The sequence below is a fragment of the Lithobates pipiens genome, unplaced genomic scaffold (genome assembly GCF_037356315.1).
Source record: "Lithobates pipiens isolate NorthernLeopardFrog02 unplaced genomic scaffold, aLitPip1_a1.2 Scaffold_23, whole genome shotgun sequence".
Classification (NCBI taxonomy): Eukaryota; Metazoa; Chordata; class Amphibia; order Anura; family Ranidae; genus Lithobates; species Lithobates pipiens.
The window spans coordinates 45,728-66,673 of record NW_027507785.1 but is presented as its reverse complement, the minus strand read 5'-3'; the positions used below and the strand labels follow the sequence as shown (position 1 = coordinate 66,673).

Genomic DNA, 20,946 nt, shown 5'->3' with positions numbered 1-20,946 from the left:
TGGCATGTGCGAGTGGCTTAACATGCTGGATGGCATATAAAGCCCAGTCAGGATAATGAAACCACCTCCCGGCCGTCGTGCTATAGGTCGGGGGGGATGTGGTTAAGAATGACCCACAGACTAATGCCTTGTACACACGGTCGGAAATTCCGACGGGAAAAGTTCGATCGGATTGTGTTGTCAGAAAATCCGATCGTGAGTGGGCTCTAGCGGGCTTTTTCCATCTGAATTTCCGACAGAAAAAAAATTTGAGAGTAGGACCTAAAATTTTCCGACAACAAAATCCGATCGGACTTTTTCCGATCGTGTGTAATAGAATTCCGACGCACAAAGTGCCACGCATGCTCAGAATAAATTTGGGGACAAAAGCTATTGGCTACTAGCCTCTACGTAGTCCAGTCGTACGTTTTGTACATCACCTCGTTGGGAACGATTGAATTTTCTGACAACTTTGTGCGACCGTGTGTATGCAAAACAAGTTTCAGAGTTGTGAGAATATGAAAGGGTAAAATGGAGAGCCACGGGTTATGTGGAAGTATGACAATGTAATCTCCTATAGGTCATGATGCCACGGCAGGTCATGTATTCCATGTGCAGCTGCCAGATACTTCTGTGTCTCTTGGATGGATGGGATTCTTCTGATTCAGTCATTCTAATTTACATTTATAGAATTACCTCCTAGTAACTTGAATCCAACTCTATCACTTTTTTGTATTTATTTTTTTACGCAACCTTTAATTTCAGAACTCTTATATATATATATATATATATATATATATATATATATATATATATATAGATAGATATATATATATATATATATAGATATATATATATATGAAATAAATGGAAGGCGCGCACACCTAGTGCATCACCAATGACATTTAATAATAGAATTCATAAAAAGTGGGTACTGGATTGTGCCAAAAACACAGTAGGAGACCATGTGCCATATACCATTACAGGGTATTTTTTCTAACGTGTTTCGGTTCATTAAATGTCATTGGTAATGCACTAGGTGTGCACGTCTTCCATTTTTTCTCTTTTTTCAGTGAGTCACTTTGGGCGGGGGGCCCATGGAACCCAGAATCCCTTGGGGTGGTTGAGAAAATCTTGTTTCAGCTCCCCATGCACCTCCTATGTCTAAGTCACCCTGTGTCTCTAATAGGGGCACAGGGTGACCGAGAAATCCAGTCTGATCTGTACTAATCAGATTCACTGTACAGCCACACTGGAATGTTGTGTGTGTGTATATATATATATATATATATATATATATATATATATATATAGTATATTGTATATTTTCTCATTTTGTTGTGTACTCTTTGCTGGGTCGTTTTTAGGTGTGGCTGTATTCCAATGTTCTATTGTGTCTGTCTTGGATATTATGGGATGTGTATGTAGATTAGTTGTGAGATTGGTGGGGGCGAATTCCTCCAACAGCTCTCACTGCTGATTGGACAGTCTACCCCACCCGGAATGCAAAGGGGGGGGTTTCCAGATTATTACCTGTGTACCTGTGTTTTTCAATAAAAAAGTTCATGTTCAGTAACCAGTATTGCCTTGCTGTGTGGTTGTTAGTGGTTGGAATATCTGATATCTATATTCAGACTGGGAGGAAGCGGTATATGACAAAAGTGCTCAAGCGGAATGTGGGACGTTTTGTTACATGTATTATCTATCGGATCACCCCATCTGAGGAAGGCGGCATCCACCCAGTCCTGAGCTACCGATGTCCCTGTTCCCCTTCACTTTAGAAAACCCCTTAGTGCTGGAAGTGACTGTCTTTTTTGTTATCTTATATCTGTATATACCGTGTATAACTGTGTCTTTATGTCTTCCATGGAAAGCTGCACAAATATGTGAGACATTGTTATTACAAGAACCCATACGGTGGTGATATCTACTTTAATGAGAGAAGAGAAGTTCCATCCAATCTTATTTTATACAACTTTCATTTTTTTAATGCTTCATTTAATTTGGCTAGAACAATTTCCATTATAAAAGGCCCAGATTACATCCCTGAAACATTTATCAATATGAGTGACCCCGTCTACTGGAAGAAAGGCAAAGTAAGGAATCACTGGATTGTTTTCTCTTCATGTCATTTGCTGAGGATGTTCATATTTTGGATTCATAAGGAATTTCTAGTCTTATTTTAAGATATACTAGTCAATGGAACAGGTACATCCGAGTTACTACCTCCTGTGTAATGCCTGGTGAGCCTCAAGAACACGGCACACAGCCTGGGAAATCTCTGCAAACCTCCATGTACAATCCGTGCAAAAAAGGGAGGAAGGCTGGTGCCATGGAAGTTGGCTAAAACATCGATTTATTAATGCAGGTGAACAACAGTCAAAAATTCCAACTAGTTTCTGCTATCAGGCCTTAATCATGATTAAGGCCTGATGGATGAAATGTGTTGGCTTTTTAAACCTGCATGTTTTAGCCAACTTCCATGGCACCAGCCTTTCTCCATTTTTTTATACCGATACTAGCCAATGTACCTGTTCATGAATGGGGTCATTTTTGAAGACAAATAAGTTTATGAACTCAGAAATAGTGGAGAACTGGCAAAGTATACTACCTTCTAAAATGGTAACCCCGGGTATCATCCTATATAAGAAGGCAGAATTTTTTTTATATAAGGGACTCTATTAATACCTATCACCAGCACTGACACCAGCACCGTGATATATAGAGCACTGACACCAGCACCGTGATATAGAGCACTTACACCAGCACCGTGATAGAGTGCACTGACACCAGCAATGTGATATAGAGCACTGACAACAGCACCGTGATATAGAGTACAGGTAGACGTTAACTGCACGTTTCTGCTGGAGCAGCCTATCAAGCATATAGAAGGTTGAGTTCCATCACGTCGGGCAATCGCAAATAAGACGTCTGACCGGCAGATTGTGTCGCCGCTGAATGTCAGCAAGGCGAGCCATGACCGTGTAAGATCTTCTGAAATGGGCCGAGATTCTCCTTGCCTGCCGCAAGATGTCCTGGACCCCAGGGTATTTGACAACGAATCGCTGCACGACCAAGTTTAAGACGTGTGCCATGCATGGCACGTGTGTAATTTTGCCCTGTTTCAATGTGCTAAGCAGATTGGCACCGTTGTCACACACCACTTTACCAACTGTCAAAATGAGCGGTGTTAGCCACTGATCTGCCTGTGAACGCAAAGCTGAAAGGAGTGCTTGGCCAGTGTGGCTCTTAGCTCCCAGGCACAACAGACGCAGCACGGCATGGCAAAGTCTCACCTGGCATGTCGAATAGGTTCTGGGGAGCTTGGGCGGCGCAGCGGAAGAGACGCTAGCAGCTGAAAAGGAGGAGTCAGTCGAGGAGAGGGAGGAGGATGGAGTAGGAGGAGAAGGAGAAGAAGAGCCAGGCCTGCATGCAATTTGTGGCGGTAAAACCAAATCTACACGGGTGCCACGGGTTACATGCTTGACGGCCGTCAGAAGGTTCACCCAGTGGGCAGTAAAAGTGATATACCTTCCCTGCCCGTGTTTGCTAGACCACATGTCTGTGGTCAGATGTATCTTGGCACCGACACTGTGTGCCAGAGATACATTCACTTGCCGCTGAACATGGCCATATGGCCATATAGCTCTGGGATGCCCTTCTGTGAGAAATACTTCCTTTCTGGGACCTTCCATGTTCCAATGGCCACACATTTTCGAAAGGCCTCCGAGTCCACCAGTTTATATGGCAGTAGTTGGTGGGCTATAAGTTCTGACGAGCCAGCCGTCAACCGTTGGGAAAGAGGGTTATCCGGCGTCATCATTTTTTTACGCTCGAACATTTGGCCCACGGAAGCCTGCCTTTTTGCAGAAAAACGTGAGCTTGCCGTGATGGAAGGTGGAGTGGAGGACAATTGTGAGGAGAAGTAGAAGACGAGGCTGGACGGTGAGAGCCTGGAGTGTGGCTTTGTGTGTTCCGTTGCTTCCACTGGGCTCGGTGATGGCAGCTCATGTGCCTTCTTAAGGCAGTCCTCCCTAGGTGAGTGTTGGGCTTACAGCGACTTATGCGTTGACTGCAAAGATTGCAGATGGCAACACTATTGTCAGCAGTGGACACGTTAAAAAAAGCCCACACTGTGGAGCCATGTGCCGGCGTCCTGGGAGCGCCAGATGTGACGTACATGGTTGATGCCTTGCTCCTGATACAATCGCATTCTGCTTTGTCCCTCCTGTGCATTCTAAGTTCTTCTTGCTTCTCCTCCCAATCTGCTGGTCCATATCTCCCTCTGAACTCCCCTCCTCTTCCTCTCTTGTGGGCACCCACGTGGCATCAGTAGGCATGTCAAAATAATTCCTGTGACTAAAGCGGAAGGTATATGGTGGTGGTGGTGTTGGTGGTAGTGTCTTTGGGGGTGCAAGAAGAGTGAAGCAGAGGGTGCAGATCGAGAGGATGAGAAGGGTGCAGAAGAGTAAGGCTGAGTGAGCCACTCAACCAAGTCTGGTGCGTCCTTTGGTGTAATCGCACGCACCTTCTGCAATTTGCCACTTTGGCTCAAGTCTGTTCCTCCTGCCCTACCCCTACCAGCCCTGCGGAAGGGCCTGCCTCGTCCTCTGCCTGTCATTTTTTTAATTACCCTGTGACAAAAGGCTCTAGAGAAGTGCAGTATGTATGTGGAAGAAGGTATATAACACCCCGCTTCAATCTGTTGTTTTTGGGGGCCACTGGTCTATCACACCAGTTATAATACTTTTTTTAATTGCGTTTGTCCCTCTCTGTAGTATCGCTGCAGAACCGCTCAGCAGTCACAATGCTGCACAGTGGAAATGCACTATACTATGCTTTCTATATGTGCAAATATTTTATACGTGTATTACACACCTATATGCTGCACACCAAATAGTACACCTATACCAGTCCTTACAAGGACCTTTGTGGACCAAGTAGCTAGTGAATTGCAGACTTTACCTCAGTCCCTACATTGATAAAGGACTGCTGCAGAATAGGGCAGCAATCTGCAGCAGTGCACCACAACCCTATATATTGTACACCTATACCAGTCCTTACAACGACCTTTGTGGACCAAGTAGCTGGTGATTAGCAGACTGTACCTCAGTCCCTACACTGATAAAGGACTGCTGCAGAATAGGGCAGCAATCTGCAGCAGTGCACCACAACCCTATATATTGTACACCTATACCAGTCCTTACAAGGACCTTTGTGGACCAAGTAGCTAGTGATTTGCAGACTGTACCTCAGTCCCTACACTGATAAAGGACTGCTGCAGAATAGGGCAGCAATCTGCAGCAGTGCACCACAACCCTCCAAATAGTACACCTATACCAGTCCTAACAAGGACTTTTGTGGACCAAGTAGCTGGTGATTTGCAGACTGTACCTCAGTCCCTACACTGATAAAGGACTGCTTCAGAATAGGGCAGTAATCTGCAGCAGTGCACCACAACCCTATATATTGTACACCTATACCAGTCCTTAAGAGGACCTTTGTGGACCAAGTAGCTAGTGATTTGCAGACTGTACCTCAGTCCCTACACTGATAAAGGACTGCTGCAGAATAGGGCATCAATCTGCAGCAGTGCACCACAACCCTCTAAATAGTACACCTATACCAGTCCTTACAAGGACCTTTGTGGACCAAGTAGCTAGTGATTTGCAGACTGTACCTCAGTCCGTACACTGATAAAGGACTGCTGCAGAATAGGGCAGCAATCTGCAGCAGTGCACCACAACCCTCCAAATAGTACACCTATACCAGTCCTTACAAGGACCTTTGTGGACCAAGTAGCTAGTGATTTGCAGACTGTACCTCAGTCCCTACACTGATAAAGGACTGCTGCAGAATAGGGCAGCAGTCAAGTATAATATTCTTTCTATATTTGGAAGAAAGTATATTATACGTTTACAACCCTAAATACTGTACACCTATACCAGTCTTTAAAAGGACCTTTGTGGACCTAATAGTAATAGCTAGTAATTAAACTGACTGTCCCTGCTGCACACAGTGTCCTGTCCCTCCCTGCACTGACAAAAGACAGGCGGCTGCAATCACCAGCACAGCAGTGCACTCAACCCTATATACTGTAGTACACCTATACCATACCAGTCCTTAAAAGGACTTTTGTGGACCTAATAGCTAGCGATTTGTGTCACTACAGTCTCTCCCTGCTCCACACAGCGTCCTGTCCCTACACTGAAACAAGACAGAATGTAAAATGGCCACCAGATCAGGTCTATTTATAAGGTAGGGGGAATGTCCAATTGTCCATTTGCTGAAATGTTTCAATTGGCTGACCTGTATAAGGATGGCCGAACGGTTCGCCCGGCGGTTGGTTCGCGGCGAATTTTGCCTGTTCGCGATTCGCCCGATCGGCGGACTATTGCCGCTGTTCACCCAGCGGACTTGTGCTTACAGTGTGAAAGAACTTTGACCCATGATAAAACATTCATCATCCATCATGAGGTACAGGACAGCCAGTTGAGACATTTCAGCACATGGACAATTGGACACTCCCCCTAACTTATAAATAGACCCGATCTGGCGGCCATTTTACATTCTTTCTTATGTCACTATAGGGAGAGGTTGTTGTGTGGAGCAGGGAGAGACTGCAGTGACACAAATCACTAGCTGTTAGGTCCACAAAAGCCCTTTTAAGGTCTGGTATGGTATAGGTATAGTACAGTATATAGGGTTGAGTGCACTGCTGTGCTTGTGATTGCAGCAGCCTGTCTTTAGTGAATGCAGGGAGGGACAGGACGCTGTGTGTAGCAGGGACAGTCAGTTTAATCATTAGCTATTACTATTAGGTCCACAAAGGTCCTTTTAAAGACTGTTATGGTATAGGTGTAGTACAGTATAAAGGGTTCAGTGCACTGCTGTGCTTGTGATTGCAGCCGCCTGTCTTTAGTGAGTGCAGGGAGGGACAGGACGCTGTGTGTAGCAGGGACAGTCAGTTTAATCATTAGCTATTAATATTAGGTCCACAAAGGCCCTTTTAAGGACTGGTATGGTATAGGTGTAGTACAGTATATAGGGTTGTACACGTATAATATTCTTTCTTCCAAATATAGAAAGAATATTATACTTGACTGCTGCCCTATTCTGCAGCAGTCTTTTATCAGTGTAGGGACCGAGGTACAGTCTGCTAATCACTAGCTACTAGTTCCACAAAGGTCCTTATAAGGACTGGTATAGGCCCACAATATATAGGGTTGTTGTGCACTACTGCAGATTGCTGCCCTATTCTGCAGCAGTCCTTTATCAGTGTAGAGATTGAGGTACAGTCTGCTAATCACTAGCTACTAGTTCCACAAAGGTCCTTATAAGGACTGGTATAGGCCCACAATATATAGGGTTGTTGTGCACTACTGCAGTTTGCTGCCCTATTCTGCAGCAGTCCTTTATCAATGTAGGGATTGAGGTACAGTCTGCTAATCACTAGCTACTAGTTCCACAAAGGTCCTTATAAGGACTGGTATAGGTCCACAATATATAGGGTTGTGGTGCACTACTGCTGACTGCTGCCCTATTCTGCAGCAGTCCTTTATCAGTGTAGGGACTGAGGTACAGTCTGCTAATCACTAGCTACTAGTTCCACAAAGGTCCTTATAAGGACTGGCATAGGTGTACTATTTGGTGTGCAGCATATAGGTGTGTAATACACGTATAAAATACTTGCACATATAGAAAGCATAGTATAGTGCATTTTCACTGTGCAGCATTGTGACTGCAGAGCAGTTCTACAGCGATACTACAGAGAGCAACAAACGCAATAAAAAAAGTATTATAACTGGTGTGATAGACCAGTGGCTCCCAAAAACAACAGATTGAAGCAGGGTGTTATATACCTTTTTCCACATACATACTGCACTTCTCTAGAGCCTTTTGTCACAGGGTCATTTAAAAAATGACAGGCAGAGGAAGAGGCAGTCCCTTTCACACGGGTGGTGGGGGTAGGGCAGGAGCAACAGACTTGAGCCAAAGTGGCAAATTGCAGAAGGTGCGTGCGATTACGTCAAAGGATGCACCAGACTTGGTTGAGTGGCTCACTCAGCCTTACTCTTCTGCACCCTCCTCATCCTCTTGATCTGCACCCTCTTCTTCACTCTCTGCTATGTGCACCTCCAAAGACACTACCACCAACACCACCATATACCTTTCGCTTAAGTCACAGGAATTATTTTCTGATCCATATCAAGACATTTCCAATGTACAGCCACTCTTGGCCTTGGATCAGGAAGAGGAGGTAGCAACAACCGCCACTCAGTAGCATGACGACAGTACCCAGATCAGCCCAAGGAGGAGGTTGGTCCCCGGTGTTGCTGCCTACTCCGAGATCTCTAATTATAGCAGTGGGAAAGGTGATGTCGATGATGACGTGTCTAGTGATGTCACGTGGGTGCCCACGAGAGGAAGAGGAGGGGAGTTCAGAGGGATATATGGACCAGCAGATAGAACTTAGATTGCACAGGAGGGACAAAGCAGACTGCGACTGTATCAGGAGGCATCAACCATGTACGGTCACATCTGGCGCTCTAACGCATAAGTCGCGGTAAGCCCAACACTCACCTAGGGATGACCGCCTTAAGAAGGCACATGAGCTGCCATCACTGAGCCCAGTGGGAGCAACGGAACACACAAAGCCACACTCCAGGCTCTCACCTTCCAGCCTTGTCTTCTACTTCTCCTCTCTGCTCACAATTGTCCTCCACTCCACCTTCCATCACGCCAAGCTCATGTTTTTCTGCAAAAAGGCAGGCTTCCGTGGGCCAAATGTTCGAGCATAAAAAAATTATGACGCCAGATAACCCTCTTGCCCAACGGTTTACGGCTGGCTTGTCAGAACTGATAGCCCGCCAACTACTGCCATATAAACTGGTGGACTGGAGGCCTTTCGAAAATTTGTGGCCACAATGGAAGGTCCCAGGAAGGAAGTATTTCTCACAGAAGGGCATCCCAGAGCTATATGGCCATGTTCAGTGGCAAGTGAATGTATCTCTGGCACACAGTATCGGTGCCAAGATACATCTGACCACAGACACGTGGTCTAGCAAACACGGGCAGGGAAGGTATATCACTTGTACTGCCCACTGGGTGAACCTTCTGACGGCCGTCAAGCATGTAACCCGTGGCACCCGTGTAGATTTGGTTTTACCGCCACGGATTGCATGCAGGCCTGCTTCTTCTTCTCCTCCTCCTATTCCATCCTCCTCCCTCTCCTCCTCGGCTAACTCCTCCTTTTCCACTGCTAGCGTCTCTTCCGCTGCACCGCACAAGCTCCCCAGAACCTATTTGACATGCCAGGTGAGACGTTGCCATGCCGTGCTGCATCTGTTGTGCCTGGAAGCCAAGAGCCACACTGGCCCGGCACTCCTTTCAGCTTTGCATTCACAGGCAGATCAGTGGCTAACACCACTCAATTTGACAGTTGGTAAAGTGGTGTGTGACAACGGTGCCAATCTGCTTAGCGCATTGAAACAGGGCAAAATTACGCACGTGCCATGCATGGCACATGTCTTAAACTTGGTCGTGCAGCGATTCATTGTCAAATACCCTGGGGTCCAGGACATCTTGCGGCAGTCAAGGAAAATCTCGGCCCATTTCAGAAGATCTTACATGGCCATGCTGACATTCAACGGCGACACAATCTGCCGGTCAAACGTCTTATTTGCGATTGCCCGACGCGATGGAACTCAACCTTCTATATGCTTGATAGACTGCTCCAGCTGAAATGTGCAGTTAACGTCTACCTGTATGAACTCTGCGGCAAAACAGGTTCTGGGGAGCTGGGTTTTTTTTCCCCACGCCAGTGGCTGCTCATGCACGACGCATGCAGACTTCTGCGGCCATTTGTTGAGATCACCAAACTGGTCAGTCTCAGCCATGGCGCCATCAGTGACATAGTACCTTATGCCTTCTTTATGGAGCGTGCATTGCGTCCTGTCATTGATCAAGCTGTGGAGGAGCAAGAGCGGGAAGATGAGGAAGTCGCAATGCTGGATGAATTCGCAGGGGGGGCTACTCTATCTGAGACAAGTCAACAACAGGAGTCTGAAGAGGAGTCAGAGGAGGATGGTGCCGGGGCGGATGAGGAGGAGCAAGAAGAGCATGCTTTAAACCTTTCTGGGATCCCTGTTGTTGTGCGTGGATGGGGAGAGGAGAATGAAGAGGACGACATTATCCTGGATTATGAGTAGGAGCCAGGCCACCACACTGCTTTCAGTTTAGTGCAAATGTGGGCCTTCATGCTCCAGTGTTTTAACAGGGACCCCCGTATAAAAAGCATAAGGGTCAAGGACCAGTACTGGGTGGCAACGTACTTAGAACCCCGGTACAAACACAAAATGGCGGAAATGTTACCGCCGTCACAGAGGGCTGTCAGAATGGAGCACTTCCAGGCCTTGCTTAGAGAAATGCTGCATTCTGCTTTTGCGTGCGCTGGCAGAGGAGCAATTCCCACTCCCAGAGAAAGAGTTGCGGGTACCAATCCAACAGCGCCTGCAAGAAGAGGCCGGTTTGAAGATGAGTTGGTGACTTCTGATATGAGGTCATTCTTTCAGCCGACCCATCAACAGGTGTCATCCGGATCCAGCATCAGGGAACGCCTAGACCATCAGGTGTCTGACTACATCGGGTTAACGACCGATGTGGACGCTCGGAGGAGTGATGAACCCCTGGACTACTGGGTGGGCAGGCTTGACCTCTGGCCAGAGCTTGCCCAATTTGCAATGGAACTGTTGGCTTGCCCCTCGTCCAGTGTCCTGTCTGAAAGGACGTTAAGCGCAGCAGGGGGGATCGTGACCGATAAGCGCACTCGCCTAGCTCACGACAGTGTTGACTACCTCACATTTCTAAAAATGAATGAGGCATGGATCTCAGAGGAATTCAACACATGTGACCAGTTGACCATGTATATCTCTATAAACGATTTATTTAATCGAGCACACAGACCTTGTTTCTACATTTGGCTCACTTCCTTGTACAAAAAAGCACACCGTACTATATGCCTGTACCCTCCTGTTTGAAGAGGTTGAGCGGTATCATATTTTTGGGGCCCAGCAGCAAGTTGCTGGTATCAGTGCTGCTGTTAGTGCTCTCTATCTCGGTGCTGGTGTCAGTGCTCTATATCACGGTGCTGGTGTCAGTGCTCTATATCACGGTGCTGGTGTCAGTGCACTCTATCACGGTGCTGGTGTCAGTGCACTCTATCACGGTGCTGCTGTCAGTGCACTCTATCATGGTGCTGCTGTCAGTGCTCTATATCACGGTGTTGGTGTCAGTGCTCTATATCACGGTGCTGGTGTCAGTGCTCTATATCACGGTGCTGGTGTCAGTGCACTCTATCACGGTGCTGGTGTCAGTGCTCTATATCACGGTGCTGGTGTCAGTGAACTCTATCACGGTGCTGGTGTCAGTGCACTCTATCACGGTGCTGGTGTCAGTGCACTCTATCACGGTGCTGGTGTCAGTGTTCTAGATCATGGTGCTGGTGTCAGTGCTCTATATCTCGGTGCTGGTGATCATCTCCTGCACCCTCTTCATAACCTACCCTGACGTTTCCTCTCCTCCATTGCCTTCATGCGCTCCTGAGTCCTGAATTGTCAGAATTTCACATTTAAAAAAAGAATTCTTGTAGTTGTCGATCCCAGATTCACTTCATACATGTGTTATGTCAGTGGCCATGTGGTGGGACTATCTGTGCACAGCTAGTAATTATTTTGTGGCTGGAAATATGACCTGTAGGTTTTAAAAATTCGCCTGCTATTGAAGTCAATGGGTCCTGCCGCAAACTTTGCGGTTCGCAAACTTTCGTCCGCGTTCGCGAAACGTCCCGTTGGAAGTTCGTCCATCTCTTGTCCTGTACCCCATAATGGATGTGTCATCATGGGTCAAAGTTCTTTCACACGGTAAACACATATGTCCGCCTAGCGAACAGCGGCAATAGTCCGCCGATCGGGCGAATGGCGAACACGCAAAATTCGCCGTGAGACGACCGCCGGGCTAACAGTTTGGCAATCCCTATTGGCCAGGTAATGAGCGGTGCCTGGTTTCCTCTGCTGCAGAAATGGTTGTTCTTCTGGAAGGTTCTCCTTTCTCCACAGAGAAATGCTGGAGCTTCTCACCCGGTCGCTCACTTTGGCCAGGAGGCCCGCTCTAGGAAGAGTCCTGGTTATTTCAAACAACTTTCATTTACAGATAATGGAGGCCACTGTGCTCATTGGGACCAGAAAATGCAGAAAATTTTAAAAGTGATTGTAAGGGTTTTTCCCTTAGGCACACCTGTCATTGGATTTGATTGACAACAGCGGGAGCCAATGGTTGCACTGTTTCCAATCTATCCAATCAGGACACAAGACACCGGCCAGAGCTGGTGTACTCGTTCCCATCGCACACATTTCGGGGCTCAGGTCAGCTTCCATATCCCATCAGCATCACATGGTGGATGATTATCTAGGGGCGAATACAGAGATGGAGAGCTTTCTAGTTGAAGATCCACTGGTTTACTGGGTCATGAGAATAGACCACTAATCAGAAATTGCCCAGTATGCAATTGAGCTGCTGGGCAACCTTGCATCCAGCATGCTTTTTCGAATGGGCATTCAGTGCTGATGGAGGTCTCGTTACTGATAATAGAATGCATCTGTCCGCAGACTTCGTGGACAATCTGACATTTATCAAAATGAATTACTCCTGGATTACCAGCGGCTATGAAGCCCCTGATGCCAATATTACTGATTAAGTGTTTTTGGGATGTGGAATCTCTGTAGATTCCTGACATCTTTCCTTTGAGACAGAGAAAGAGGCTGAGAAAATAGATTCCCCAGTCCCTTTCTCGGCATTGAAGATTAATGGACAGAAGACAGAAGCTCCTCCTGTTCATTCATTACCTGAAGCCAAGTAACACACAGGACAAAGAGAGCGTTTGGTAGTGATCGCTCTCTATGTCCAATTCAGAAAAGGAAGGAGCCGGTAAATGACATATTTACCAGCTCCTTCCTCCGCTCTCCATCCTGATACATCACCTACTGGCTGCTGGGAGAGGAGGGAGCTGGTTGCGGGGGAACTGGGGGCGGAGGAGGAGGACAGGGGGGCAGAGAACACAAGGCTGGAGGAGGACACAGCAGTCAAAGGAGGAGGACGGGGTCTGGAAAACACAGGGCTGGAGGAGAAGGACACGGCTGACATTGGGGGGGATGATCAGTGTGGCAGAGGGACAGTTGTGAGCACTGATCTCCCTGTATGGCATTTCAGCTGACAGCCACAGAAGGGTGAGGAGGAGAAGCGGCTGTCTGAAAAGCCATGCAGGGAGATCATAGGTTGCAACTGTCCCCCCGCCGCACCGATTATCTTCCCGATCAAGGAACAATCATCCATCTGTGCAGTGTGCTCCCCCCCTTTTGGAGGCCAAGGGGTAGTGAACACCCTGCACACATGGATGATACGCCACTGATTACATGGTAAATCTTGGCAGATGTTCCAACTGGAGCTTTACAAAGAATAACTCATAATATAGAATATTGACAAGATAATTAAATTCAAAACAGGTCAGTGTAATATGTTTACAGGCAGAGATTTTGGTGAGGGAGGCTCCAGAGGAGGGGGGGTTGGGATAGGATAGGGGTGAGAAGGAAGTAGGGGGGAACGGGAGTACCAGCATATTGATTCGGTGAAGTACATTTCAACAAGGAACATTCACCATGATTCTATTGGATTTTTGAAACTTTTTTAACTAATAAAAAAATGAAAAGTGGGGCGTGCAAAATTATTCGGCCCCCTTGCGTTAATACTTTGTAGAGCTACCTTTTGCTGCGATTACAGCTGCAAGTCACTTGGGGTATGTCTCTATCAGTTTAGCACATCGAGAGACTGAAATTCTTGCCCATTCTTCCTTGCAAAACAGCTCGAGCTCAGTGAGGTTGGATGGAGTCTCCACAACGCATGCATCCCAATCCCACGCCGAGCACCATCCATCCCTTTGAGGTGGGTATAACCCTTTCTCGGCTGCTAGCAGGGAGGTAAAAGCACCTCACTAGCAGCCGAATAGTGCCACAAAATTTACGGTAAATCGCCAATAAAAATATTGGCGCTTTACTGCCAACGCATCCACCGCCCCAGTGTAAAAGGGGCCTTACTGTTAAAATACTGAAAGCACTGATGACTTTTAATCCACTTTTCATATATTAAGGTGTAAGAGTGCTAAAATAAAAGTGGGTGCACCGAAGAACTCTGTGGGATGGTCAGTGGGCTGATTTAGTGGGACGACCAGTGGGAGGGCCCTGGAGAATGTTGGGGGTTGGCCCAGGCCTAAACCTGTGTAGGCTGCCCTGGGTGCAGCTCAATGCATCTGCAACTTTTCTGGGTTAGCTGCACTTTGCCATAGACTTCTATTGTATCCTGCAGGTGTGGGGCACTTTCTGAAAGCGTATCAAAACTCCTGCATTCAGAAAGTGCAGCAAACCTGCAGGATATAATAGAAGTCTATGGATGAGTGCAGCAAACCCGCAGGATATAATAGAAGTCTATGGATAAGTGCAGCAAACCCACAGGCAAGCTGCAGGCACACTGCATTGCACCCACGGTGTGGGTAAACTGCAGCACATCACTCGGTTTATTGCTTCACATTGACATGAAGATCTCTTTCTTCCTGCTGCTGGCACCACTCTGGAGACCACAAGCCGGGATAAGAGGTGGAGTGCAGTTGGTGTCACTCCACATGGGACAGGAGCCGGCACTACAGAGGAGACATCGGATTATGCGGCTCTTGATCCTTATTACACCTCCAACTTTACAAAGAGTCGCTCTGCACTGCACTCTGTGATGTTCTGGAATGGCGGATAAGCAAGCCCAGACCACCATCTACCAGTCACTTGTCTGTGATCAACAGGTTACTGTCTAGGGTTGCCACCTGTTCGGGTTTTGAATCATGTGTCCGGGTTTCAGTCCGCCTGAAACCCGGACACAATATTTAAATAGAAATGTGGCTCAGAACTGGGCCTGATAGGAGGGTGAGGAGGCTCTATGCACGACACATTACTATTCTCTCCAAAGATGTCCCAGGTCTGTTACAATCCTGTAGGGTGTGCTTAAAAATTTTTTTTGTTGTCCACCTCTTGGCTTGAAGAAAAAGTGGCAACCCTATTGCTGACCCCCCACCTGATTGGATATCAAACCTGAAGAATTCAACTTGAACCCATAGTGAATACAAAGCCAAACCTCATTTGTAACACTTTTGAAAAGCCTCATGAAATATGATGGATTTTTAAAATATAATAATAAGAATGTAGTGGCCATAACCCGTTGCAGGGCGGCCTTGACTTAATGGGCTTACCGATTACCTTCTCCTGGCCTGCTCCTCCGCGTCTAGGGGTTCCCAGGGTAGATACCCAACGACTTGTACACTGACACAGATAAAGCCCTTTCAAAGGTTTTATTTTGCAGTAGAACTTTCACAAAACACAGTCTCTAATGCCGCGTACACACGAGCGGACTGTATGGCGTACTTAGTTCGTCATACAATCCGACGGACAGTCCGTCGTACTTTCCACTGAACGGACTTGACCACACACGGATGCACAAACAGTCAGTCGAAAGCTTGCGCAATGACGTGTACAGCACGTACGACGGGACTAGAAATAGGAAGTCCAAGACACAGCAAAGCACCCTTCCGCCGTGTAAATCCTTTCTGGGCATGCGCCATTCTTAGTCCGTCGAACTAGCATACTGATGAGCAGATTGTCCGCTGAAACCAAAGTACGACGGACAGAATTTCGAAAAATCTGAAATTCTTAGTACGCCGGACTGCATGCTGAAAAAGTCTGCTGAAGCCCACACACGAGCGGATTGTCCGCTGAAATGTGTTTCGACGGACTAAGTACGCCATACAGTCCGCTCGTGTGTACGCGGCATTAGGGAACAGAGGGCACGGGTGAAGAACTCAGGTACCTTGAACTGCAGGTATAACAAAGTCTCTGCTTCCACCCAGAGAGTACCCACTCGCAGCTGGGTACTTCAAGGCTGAAGAGATCTCTAGCCAGAGGTCATGGCAGTCAGCATGTTGACTCAAAACTTGAACAATCAACTGAAGATGAACAGGAACCTTTTTCCAACTGTACCTGGAACGTTTCCCGCTTCCTTTATGGTACTGGAAAAGTGTGGACTCATCAATATCCTTCCCAACTCAGTAACCAGGCACTTCTCAGGATGCCACTTGCCGGCCCTCCTCCGAAGAGTCCTCCCCCAGTCACTTGCACGAGCTGTGGTGCCCCACCAAGCCGAGAGCACACCCGGGCACTTTGAATCCTCCCTCAGTTACTGCGCCTCGGACCAGCAGGTTCCGAGACTCAGGAACAGACGGATCCCTACCCCAGACCAGACGGGTCTATCAGGGGCCACTGACAGGAACATGCTGTGGGATGTCAAACACCCCGTGACCGGGACCCCTCACGGGGCTACCCCGGTCCTGGAACCAGAACAGACCACACGGGTCTCACAAACAATTCCGGAACCCCGAACACATGACCCACACCTGCTTAAGTACCCCCTCCCAGACTCCTCAGTGGGCCCGGCTCTCCCGCTGATTGACTCCGAGAGGGCCGATACCAAAACATCCAACCAGACCTGGTTCTAGCCTGTCATGTGCACCTCACCGTCCACATGACCAGGCAGAACATCAATCATAGCCTGGCCAGACTGGTGTTAAGGCTTCCCTACACAATTAACCCTCAGTACTGTAAGGTCCTGAGCAAAAACTAAATTTACAATGCGTGTGACATCTGAACCCAAATGTCATCCGCTACAATAATAATAATAATAATAATATCTGATTTTCAGGTCACAGTATCTCGATGTTCGGATCCCTGTATTCCCGGCACCAGAAAAAAGTTTGGATCTTCAATTCATAAATGTTGCTATGAGTGTGTCTCATGTCCAGAAGGAGAGATCTCCAACATTTCTGGTAAGGTTTGTATTTGTCTTCATGAAGTACTGTACATCTCTGTCATCCCCGTGTTTTATCCTTTTATAGACCCATTCCGGCACTCCTCTCCTACATGGAAAAATCTGCATTTTTTTGCTAGAAAATTACTCAAAACTCCCAAACATTTTATATGAGTTTTTTATTTTTTTTGTTTAGCAGAGACCTTAGGGAATAAAATGGCAGTCATTGGAACTTTTTATGTCACACGGTATTTGTGCAGCAATTTTTAAAACTCTTTTTAGGTCTCATGAATTAAAAAAAACAAAAAAAAAGCAGTTATCCCAAATTTTTTGTATAATGTGAAAGATGATGTCGTGGAATGGCGCCAAAGTTCGGTGCTTAAAAATCTCCATAGGCAAAGTTTTCTGTTTTTTTTTTTACAGATTCCCCATTTAGAGTTAAAGAGGAGATCTGGTGCTAGAATTATTGCTCTCACTCTGACGTTTGCGGTAATACCTCACATGTGTGGTTGAATGTCGTCTACATATGGAGGTGCCACTTACGTTTGCGTTTGCTTCTGTGTGTGAGCACGTGGGGACAGGGGAGCACTTAAAATTTAGTTTTTTATTGTTTATTTTATTTTTATATTTTGGCACTTTCCCTTTATTTATTTTTTGATCACTTTTATTCCTATTAGAAGGAATGTAAACATTGTTTGTAATAGGAATAGGGCATGCCAGTAGGGTTGTCACCTCTCCGGGATTAATGACATTATTCAGACAGCATACTTGCCAGTGAGGTGTCCCCGATGTCACCCAAGTGTCTTCTCATCTCTGTCCCCATTCCAGTGACCACACACTCTTCTCTATTTACTTCTGCTGGTTTCTGTCCCCCTCACTGACATTTGGAGTTTACACCTCAAGGCTTTAAGTGCCCAAAAACAGCAGGTACCCCCCTCAGGACAGACCACCAGCAGCTAAAGGACCCCTCTTCTCCCTGTCTGTGTGTCTCCTTGATGACAGGACCGTCCAGCTTCACAGGAGCCCAATAGAAGGAACAGCGGGTGCAGCCAATCGCTCACTGCTTGTAACACATGGGAGCTCCTCACAGCCTACAGAACGGGACAGCAGGAGACACTTATGGAGTCCACCACTGTCTCCTCACTGTACACCCCACTGTCCCCCTGACTACTGCCCCCTGTCCATCCAGCTGCCCAACCCCCAGTTCACCCCACTGCCCCCTCAAGTTTACCCCGCTGCCCCTCTATCCAGTCTCCTACCCCTCTGTCCACCCCCTGTGTACCCCGATGCCTCTCTGTCCGTCCCTCTGTCCCCTTGTCCATTCTGCTGCCCCCTGTCCCTCCCTCTGCCTCCCTGTCCACCCCTCTGCCCATTTGTCCATTCTGCTGCCTCCTGTCCCTCCTGCTGCCTCCCTGTCCACCCCACTGCCCCCTTGTCCCTTCCGCTGCCTACCTGTCCATCCCTCTGCCCCTTGTCCATTCTACTGCCTCGTGTCCATTCCACTGCCTCCATGTCCATCCCGCTGCCCCCTTTTCCATTCTGCTGCCCCATGTCCACCCCTCTGCCCCCTTGTCCATTCTGCTGCTCCCCCTCTGCCCCTTGTCCATTCTGCTGCCTTCCTGTCCACCCCCCTGCCCCTTGACCATTCTGCTTCTCCTTGTCCACCCCTCTGCCCCTTGTCCATTCTGCTGCCTTCCTGTCCACCCCTCTGCCCCTTGTACATTCTGCTTCTCCCTGTCCACCCCTCTGCCCGCATGTCCATCCTGCTGCCCTCCTATCCACACTGCTGCCTCCCTGTCCACCCCTCTGCCCTCTTGTCCATTCTGCTGCCCCCTTGTCCATCCTGCTACCTCCCTGTCAATCCCTCTGCCCCTTTGTCCATTCTGCTGCCCCCCTGTTCATCCTGCTACCTCCCTGTCTACCCCTCTGCCCCTTGTACATTCTTCTGCCCCCCTGTCACTCCCATTGACCCTTTGTCCATTTGGCTGGTCCCCTGTTCATTCTGCTGCCCCCTGTCCATTCTGCTGCTCATTGTCTACCCCTCTGTCCATCCTGCTGCCACTTTAAGCCACCCAAGGGCCAGGAAACCCTTAAGTGGTTGCAATGTTAATTGGCAGACTCAGAGACTTCTATAGGTAGACAGCCATGCAGTGAAGGGCACCCAGTCGGACACCACATCTGCATGTGTAGGATCGCTGTCTCCTATGGCAACGGTCTAATAACAGTTTCTAACACAAGTTGTAACAAGCTTCTTTACTTCCTCTACAATCTCCTCTTGTAGATCATTACTCAACTGAGCTCCCAGTGTCTTTCACTAGACTTTCTAATCCACTGCCACTGGATCTCCTGAGCTCTTCTAACCTTCTCACTCAGTATCTTCCTCAATCGTCACCCCCGCTTCCCTGCTGGGTCCCTAGCTTGGCACTCACAGACACTCCTCAAGCGTCACCCCACTGGCCTGCACGGCCCCTGGCTTGGCACATAAGACTGCTCTGCAAGTCTCACCTCCGCTGGCTGGGTCCCTGGCTCGACACCTTGCCGAAGTTTCCCAATTGTTCACCATCCCCGGTTGGTGAGAATACTGCTCCGGTACTTGCTTCAGCTACTCACTGTGATCTCCCGTAACAAGGTGGATGGTCCCTTAGTGGCGACAGCTTCTCCTCTACCTCCGACAATGACAGGTTCTCCGGACGGCGTCACTTCTGGTTGAACTGTAAGCCACAGTCCCAACCCTACGCTGCTCTCTTGCTTCTGGATAGACCCTTAGACAGCCTCGCAGCCAGATGTCCCTAGGATAGGTACATTTAAGAGCAACCCTGCCTAAACAGACCTAAATTTGAATAGTTTTCCAATTTCCAAAGAGAATAAAATAGAAAATAAAGGTGTAGCGGATGACATTTGGAATCAAATGTCACACTCCTGTAAATTTAGTTTTTGGCCTCAGAACAGTAAAGGTTCTGAGGGTTAATTGTGTAGGTAGGCCTTAACACCAGTCTGGCCAGGCTGTGCTTGTAAGTTCTGCCTGATCATGTGGACGGTGAGTTACACATGACAGGCTAGAACCAAGTCTGGTTGGATGTTTGGGTATCGGCCTTCTCGGAGCCAATCAGTGGGAGTGTCGGGGCCCGCTGAGGAGTCTGGGAGGGGGTATTTAAACGGGTGCGAGTCACGTGTTCGGGGTTCCGGAGTTGTTCGAGAGACTGTGTGGTCTGGTTCCAGGACCGGGGTAGCCCCGTGAGGGGTCCCGGTCATGGGGTGTCCGACACCCTGCAACATGTTCCTGTCAGTGGCCCCTGATAGACCTGTCTGGTCTGGGGTATGGATCCGTCTGTTCCTGAGTTTCGGAACCTGCTGGTCCGAGGTGCAGTAACTGAGGGAGGATTCGTCAGGTCTGTCTGCCAATCCCCCCCCCCTGACTGATGGAGCATTGTGGAAGACAATAGAACAAAAAGAAAACTTCACCTCTCCCAAAACAGCTGAAATGTAAAGACTGATCAGATCCATTAGAGATACCCTTTATTACCAAAAGTATTGGGACACCTGCCTTTACCCTGACCTTGCTTTGTGCACAGGTCCAAATCATTTGGTGGAAGGGGGATTATGGTGTGGGGTTGTTTTTCAGGGGTTGGGCTTGGCCCCTTAGTTCCATTGAAGGGAACTCTTAAGGCGTCAGCATACCAAGACATTTTGGACAATATTATGCTCCCAAATTTGTGGGAACAGTTTGGGGACGGCCCCTTCCTGTTCCGACATGACTGCGCACCAGTGTACAAAGCAAGGTCCATAAATACATGGATGAGCTGGTTTGGGGTGAAGAAAATTGACTGGACTGCACAGAGTCCCGACCTTTCACCCCCTTCCTGTCCAGGCCAATTTTCAGTTTTCAGCGCTCTCACATTTTGAATGACAACTACTCAGACACATTTCTCTTTTTTTCTGTTATAACATTTTGAAAATAAATAATCTTTCTTCATATTTTTAGGTCAAAATGTATTCTGTTCCATTTCTCTGGTGAAA

General features: G+C 47.8%; 1 protein-coding gene across 1 annotated transcript in view; it reads left to right on the top strand.

Annotated features, from left to right (window-relative positions):
• The window catches only part of LOC143927158 (vomeronasal type-2 receptor 26-like), a 52,861-nt gene that overhangs the window by 30,832 nt on the left and 1,083 nt on the right, over positions 1–20,946 (top strand). The window contains exons 2-3 of the mRNA XM_077451108.1: positions 1,854–2,075; positions 16,825–16,948. Of these exons, the coding sequence (XP_077307234.1) occupies positions 1,854–2,075; positions 16,825–16,948 (346 nt within the window). The remainder of the gene's footprint in view (positions 1–1,853; positions 2,076–16,824; positions 16,949–20,946) is intronic.